The 6335-nt window shown below is 36.1% G+C and overlaps 1 protein-coding gene across 2 annotated transcripts; it reads left to right on the top strand.

Moving 5' to 3' along the window:
* Nucleotides 1–828: 828 nt before the first annotated feature.
* Nucleotides 829–6219, top strand: LOC140853690 (mitochondrial carnitine/acylcarnitine carrier-like protein). Of its 2 annotated transcripts, none has more exons than XM_073248462.1 (3): nucleotides 829–1101; nucleotides 4312–4703; nucleotides 5500–6219. In XM_073248462.1, the coding sequence occupies exons 2-3, from the start codon at nucleotides 4312–4314 to the stop codon at nucleotides 5999–6001; spliced, it is 894 nt and encodes a 297-aa protein (XP_073104563.1). In that variant the 5' UTR covers nucleotides 829–1101; the 3' UTR covers nucleotides 6002–6219. The 2 variants fall into 2 exon arrangements, with proteins under 2 accessions (XP_073104563.1, XP_073104599.1); XM_073248498.1 differs by lacking the exon at nucleotides 829–1101 and adding an exon at nucleotides 2305–2322.
* Nucleotides 6220–6335: the final 116 nt, after the last annotated feature.

A 6335-nucleotide genomic window follows, 5' to 3' on the forward strand; every position in this document is an offset into this window, starting at 1 on the left:
ATGATTATTAAATTTTTTTATTATCATAATCTAATATATTGTTATATTATAGTTTAAAAATAATAAGAAAAAAAAGTATAGGATTGTAATCTATGCATCGTACAGGCAAGTATTAAAGTTATCGATATAGACGACAGAAGTTTTTACATAGAGGCTCGGTACAAGGCTCTTCATCTATCATGTGGAAGGGGATGTTAATAACAAAATTTTTTGCTTGGCTGTCGTTAAAGTTCATGGCTTTATACACAACGAAAAAAACCTATTGAAATCTCCCATCTGTATAAGTAAGTTATATTTAAAAAGAAAAAAATATTCCACACATCACATAAATCATATGCTAGTTTAAGACAAAACTTCTTATTCAAAAAATTAAAAAAAAAAAGAAAATAGTTCCTGCGAATTTTAATCTGAACGATCAAAACTTGTCGAGAAAATTTTGGTTGGTTTAGAATAGATCTCTGCCAAAGTCCATATATTTGGGACAAAACGGAAGGTTTTGGACTAAACTTTAAATTGCAGATACAATGTCTTTGCAAAGCTATCTCTATTTACATCTTTTCTTTGATATTCTTACGATATGAGGCATAATCTAAGATTATCAATTTTTACAAAAAAAAAAAATTTATAGTTTTCTGGAACAAATCCATTTTTCTTTGCTTTTGGATTGGTCATAAAGTAACAAATATCAATCGTAGAAGCAAGTTAGCCTCCATAGAATTCAAGTAGAGCGTGCAAATTTTCCAAATTGACAACTCAGGTGTGGCGTCCAAAAACCGTTTTATTATAATATTATGCGGACATGAGTCCACCAACCCAAACCCCTCCCACCCGATCCTCCGGAAGGAATTCCACATCTCACGGATGCGTCGCCTCTCCCTCTCTCTGCTCCACGAGTGGTGGAGTCCATCCCATCTGACGGTGGAGTTTGGAGCTTTCGCGTCGTCCCACGTTCCATCTTTTACCGAGGGCTCCCGTGTGGTCTCAAGTGGTTCGCTTCCTTACAAACGGATTTCTTCCGGTGGTTTTTTTCGAATCAATTGTAATTAGCTGCCTCCTTTCAATCCAAAGAAGAAAGAAGAGATCTCCTCAAGTCCTGCTAAGGTTCTTCTTTAATCGCCTGTAAACATTTTTTTCTTTTTTTGGTTGACCCATCCGTTTTGTGTATCCTCCTTGTTGCTTTTATAAATCTCTAATGATTCCATTCCATTCTGTTCTTGATTACAGAACCTTTAACTGAGTTGTGTTTTGTGAGGTTTAGTATCAAATATTGATAAATGTGGGGGGAGGAGAATAAAATAGGATAAATGTTGGGATGGAAATATGGGATGTCAATCATTCAGAATGTTTGATTGAGAATGGATCCCTTGGTGTCAAGTTAATTCTTATCAAGTATAAGATTTTTTTGTGGCTGTGAATATATTTTATACAGTTGAATTTGGAGTGATTCACCTAAATAATCATAATGTAGTTTGCTTGATCTTTTGCTTGCATGTTGCTTTTGCTTTTCAATAATCGCAGCTGATCATTTATTTCAATGGCAAGCTTCAAATTTGGGTGAACAGCAATGATAACACTCTGTGTTGCATGAAAAGATGGTGAGATTCTTATATTTATTAAACATGTTTGAATCAAGTTCTTGCAGTTACATGGTAACATGTGGAACTGTCCTCGGTCTGTGTACTGGCAAGCCAATGGGACTTTATTCTGGTCAAAAAATTTTGACCTTGTTTTAATCCCTAAGGTTTGAAGAAGCAATCAGATGATATTATATATCTTGTTAAAGATGCACAATTTATTTACAATATGTGCAGTTCATAAATTTTCCTAGACTAGAACAACTGGTAATCAAGTCAATTGCTGCACCATTTTCTGGTTTGTGTTTCTTATATATTTCAAGTAAGTTGAAGGAATTCTCAACAAGATGGGGATTTTGTGGTATGAGAGGCCTAAACTTAGTTAAAAGGGTCTGTAGTCATTGTAAACACCAAATGAATTGGCATTGCTTATCATTTAAAAGCAGCAACTGTTGACCCATGTACTTTTTCTTATATGGGGGCAACACATGCTTAGGGTTAATTCAGAATTTTAGGAATTTTCTATGACATAAATTTTTACAACAATGTAAGGCATGTATTTCAATTAGGTTATTTCATTTATTATTATTGCTCTTGAGGCTGATGTACTCCTATATCAAACCTTGCTTCCGTGTTCCGTACAGATGTTTCAAGGACCGGGTGATGGTGGGGTTGCTGCACCCTGATAAACAAGTTTGAATTCTGTAATTGATAAGATCAATTTCCTTGTTCTCCACTGGTCCTCAAAGTATTCTTGCATGCTTTTCTCTTTCCTATACTCATGTTAGCTATGATTTAGGCATCAATATGCTGGTGGTTGATGTCATGATGAATGCCAATTGTAAAATGTATCGCAACTTAGTGAGTCATTAATATTAACCTATAAGGTTGATCTTTATAGATGCAATAAAGCTTGTTCGTTAGATAGTTCTATGGACTATGATCCACTGTGTAAGATACACGCCTCCATTTAGATATGCACGAGCAATGTGGGTAGAAAAAAAGACTTCTTGTACAAATAAAAGGTGACTTGGAGAAATATGACAAAGAAGACAAAGAAATGAACTTTCCCTTTGAGAGACAAATCTTACAGAACTGCCAAATATTCTATCAAAGAAAGTGATGTTAGGATGCTGTTTTATGGAGGTTTAAAATTGTTAGCATTGAATTTTAGGAGAAGCTGCAATACTGAAATAATGAGATCTCCCTGTAAATCATGCATCTGATTTATGTTAGGTAATGCTATAAAAGGACTGCTAATGTTTTTGTAATGTCTCCCATAAGCATAGTAGCATACTAACTGGATGAGCAAACACAAATTTAGACTGCAAAATGATGGTAATTCTTTATAAAAAAATAGCAGTTGTGTCTTTTATTAGAATTTATGACTGACTGGCAGTACATAATAAAAGATGTTCTGGGGCAAGAAAATATCTGCAGCTTTGAAAAATGTTAGTTATTAACAGATAATACAGAACAGAAGAATATTATGTGGTTTGGTTTAACAACCTGGTTGCAGAATCATTTGCTATGATCATACTTTGATTGCTACAAACAGTTCTCTCAGCCTTTTTACCATAATCGCATTTCTTTGTGATAACAAGCTTCTGAAATCATTTCACTTATGATCATTTTAATTACTTCTCTTGGTTTTGCCATTTAATGAAGTTAATCTCTCTGCAGATGGATTGATAAATAATTTTTAATGATAGGGCCCTGTTTGCTTCCCGGATAAACCTGAATAAAATTCTTTTGTTAAACCAAACAACTTTTGTACAGCTGAATAAGCCCCAACAATAAGAGGAGTGCTTTTGGTATTTCAAGAAGATTGAAAAGCACGTTTTTGGTACTTACTCATCTTTAACCAGATTACAATCATGTGCCACGTGTGGGGCCTAGTTACCTAGTCAACAAGGGTACTCTTTTTGTTTTGAATTAAGTTATTCAAATATTCTGGTTAAAAATTATTTGGAACCAAACAAAGCCTAAAGGACTTGTTACCAAAGACAAATCCCTGCTAACATACCTGTGCTTGCTTTAATTAACTTGACAAGCATTAGTACTGGTATTGACCATCTTCTATAGGAGTCAAGGACTTACGCTTTTTCTTCTTCCATTTTTCCTTTTCTGTCAGAAACGGCAACTTGGTTATATTTGAAATCCTCATATGAATAATATTTTAGGCATTCAAATGGCCTATTTTTCATAACTGAACTCTTTATTTCACCTGCTTCTTTATTTTTGTAGATTGTAGAGTGTTAATCAGATTATATCAAGAAGTTTTCCTCTTGATTGTGAAAGGAAATGTCCTTTTACTATGATAATGAGGATTAGTCCATCTTATTCTTTTAATGCAAGAGGATGCTACCATTGCTTGACTGTTACTCTAGCTCATTTATTAATTTTTAAAAGTCACATGTATTTCATCGTATTTTCTCAGTCTTCCCTGATGTTATCTGAATTTGTATTGATCAGTTGTTCTCTTAAATATTTGTCCTTGTGCTGCATCTGTTGGTGCTTAACCATTTCTTCTGCTTCAACAGGTTTTAGCTGTTTTATCTCCTTGTAGAAATATGGCAGCAATGTATCATTTGATAAGAAATGTTGCTTTGATATAGGATTCGCTAACATGTGTTAAAACTATGGATTCATTAAAATTCTAAAATACATAAGAAAAGCTAAGGGCTTAAAATATATCTATGCACTACAACTCCTCAATGATTTTATAACGTCATAGATGGCAGAAGTCGCCAAGGACTTGACTGCTGGAACCATCGGAGGTGCAGCACAGCTGATTGTTGGGCATCCCTTTGATACCATTAAAGTTAAACTTCAGAGCCAGCCTGCCCCACTTCCTGGTCAACTCCCAAAATATTCTGGCGCCATGGATGCAGTTAAGCAAACAATTGCCAGTGAAGGCCCAAAGGGCTTATACAAAGGGATGGGCGCTCCACTTGCCACTGTTGCAGCCTTCAATGCTCTTCTATTTACTGTAAGGGGACGAATGGAGGCATTGTTAAGGTCCGAACCTGGTGCCCCACTCACAGTAAACCAGCAGGTAGTATGTGGTGCTGGTGCTGGAGTTGCGGTTTCATTTCTAGCATGCCCAACAGAACTGATCAAGTGCAGGTCAGTGATAGTGTGCTTACAATTCGAAATAGCTTATGGTGAAGGAATTGAATTTTTATGATTAATGTAAAGGTAGAGGAGCATTTTACTTTAGTATTCTCAATTCATGGCTGGTTACACAAAAAGTATCAATGCCTTTTTGGCTAAAACCTTCTTTTGATTGTCAGGAACTAGAAAGATAAAAAGATAAAAACATTCCAAGAGGAAAAAGATAAAAAGACAAAAAGAAAGAATTGGCTCAAGCAACTTATCATAATGGCCATAATTCTGTTCTTCACTCTTTAATAGTACTAGTTCACTAATTTCTTGACTGAATTGAAGTCTTTGTATAAATAAAATGAAATTTCAGGCAATTTATTGTAACAAATTACACTAGATATTCTTTCTTGTAAACTTATTATCAGGGATGCATGATAAGGAAATAGTGTTTAACTTGAATCTAATGCTGAAAGAAATTCCTCTGGTTCTTTTTTAACTAATTATTCCCTATTTTTTCTTGTAACGATGATGGCATACCAACAAATACTCTAGTTAGTTTTCTTTGTGTAACTTCCTGACATAGGTCTCTGATGACCTTCCGGAGCTGGGTACAGTCTTGGGGAGCAACTGAGTGAAGCATATCGGACCAAACATATGAGGCATTTAAATGCATTTGCCTGCATGTTTTAACATGTTGACTTATTGTGATTATTTTGATAGAAGACTTGCTGAGAGTTTGCATGTGATTTTTGAACAAGAACCGTGACTTACCTAAGCTGATATGAACTCTTTCCTTTTGTCACACATTATAAAACAGGCTACAAGCCCAAAGTGCCTTAGCAGAGTCTGCTGCCTCTTCTGGTGCAGTAAAATATGGAGGTCCTATGGATGTGGCAAAGCATGTTCTCAAATCAGAAGGTGGCCTCATAGGCCTTTACAAAGGTCTTGTTCCAACATTGGCACGGGAAGTCCCTGGAAATGCTGCAATGTTTGGGGTCTACGAAGCCCTCAAGCAGTACTTTGCTGGAGGAAAAGACACTTCAGGTCTTGGAAGAGGTTCCCTGATTGTTGCTGGGGGTTTAGCTGGAGCATCCTTCTGGTTGTCGGTCTATCCAACCGATGTTATAAAAAGTGTGATTCAGGTTGATGACTATAAGAATCCCAAGTTCTCTGGCTCCATCGATGCATTTAGGAAGATATTGGCTTCAGAAGGGATCAAGGGCCTCTACAGGGGTTTCGGACCAGCCATGGCTCGCAGTGTTCCGGCCAATGCAGCCTGCTTCTTGGCTTATGAGGTGACTAGGTCGAGTTTAGGATAACCTGAATGCCCTTCTTTGATTCTTTTCCCCTCTAGTTGGATTTATTTTTCTATTGGGCAAGGTGATTCCAGTGAATGTTCTGGTTTTCCTTGCTGAATGCATCAGTTCCATTTCTGACCACCGAGTATGAAATATTTGATGGTCAGAAGTATTAATTGATCCTTAATATACTGTTTCTTTCTCGTTGTTTTATTGGAAACTCGAAATTATTGTTCTCATGCTATTGGTCTTTCACTCTTTTGTCGACTAGCGTATCACATTAACTCTGCTCCGGAATTTGGGAGCTTAAATGTTCCACTGTGAAATCTACCAACAAATTTAGAACCACTGGGGC

This window comes from Elaeis guineensis, chromosome 1 (assembly GCF_000442705.2).
Source record: "Elaeis guineensis isolate ETL-2024a chromosome 1, EG11, whole genome shotgun sequence".
Classification (NCBI taxonomy): Eukaryota; Viridiplantae; Streptophyta; class Magnoliopsida; order Arecales; family Arecaceae; genus Elaeis; species Elaeis guineensis.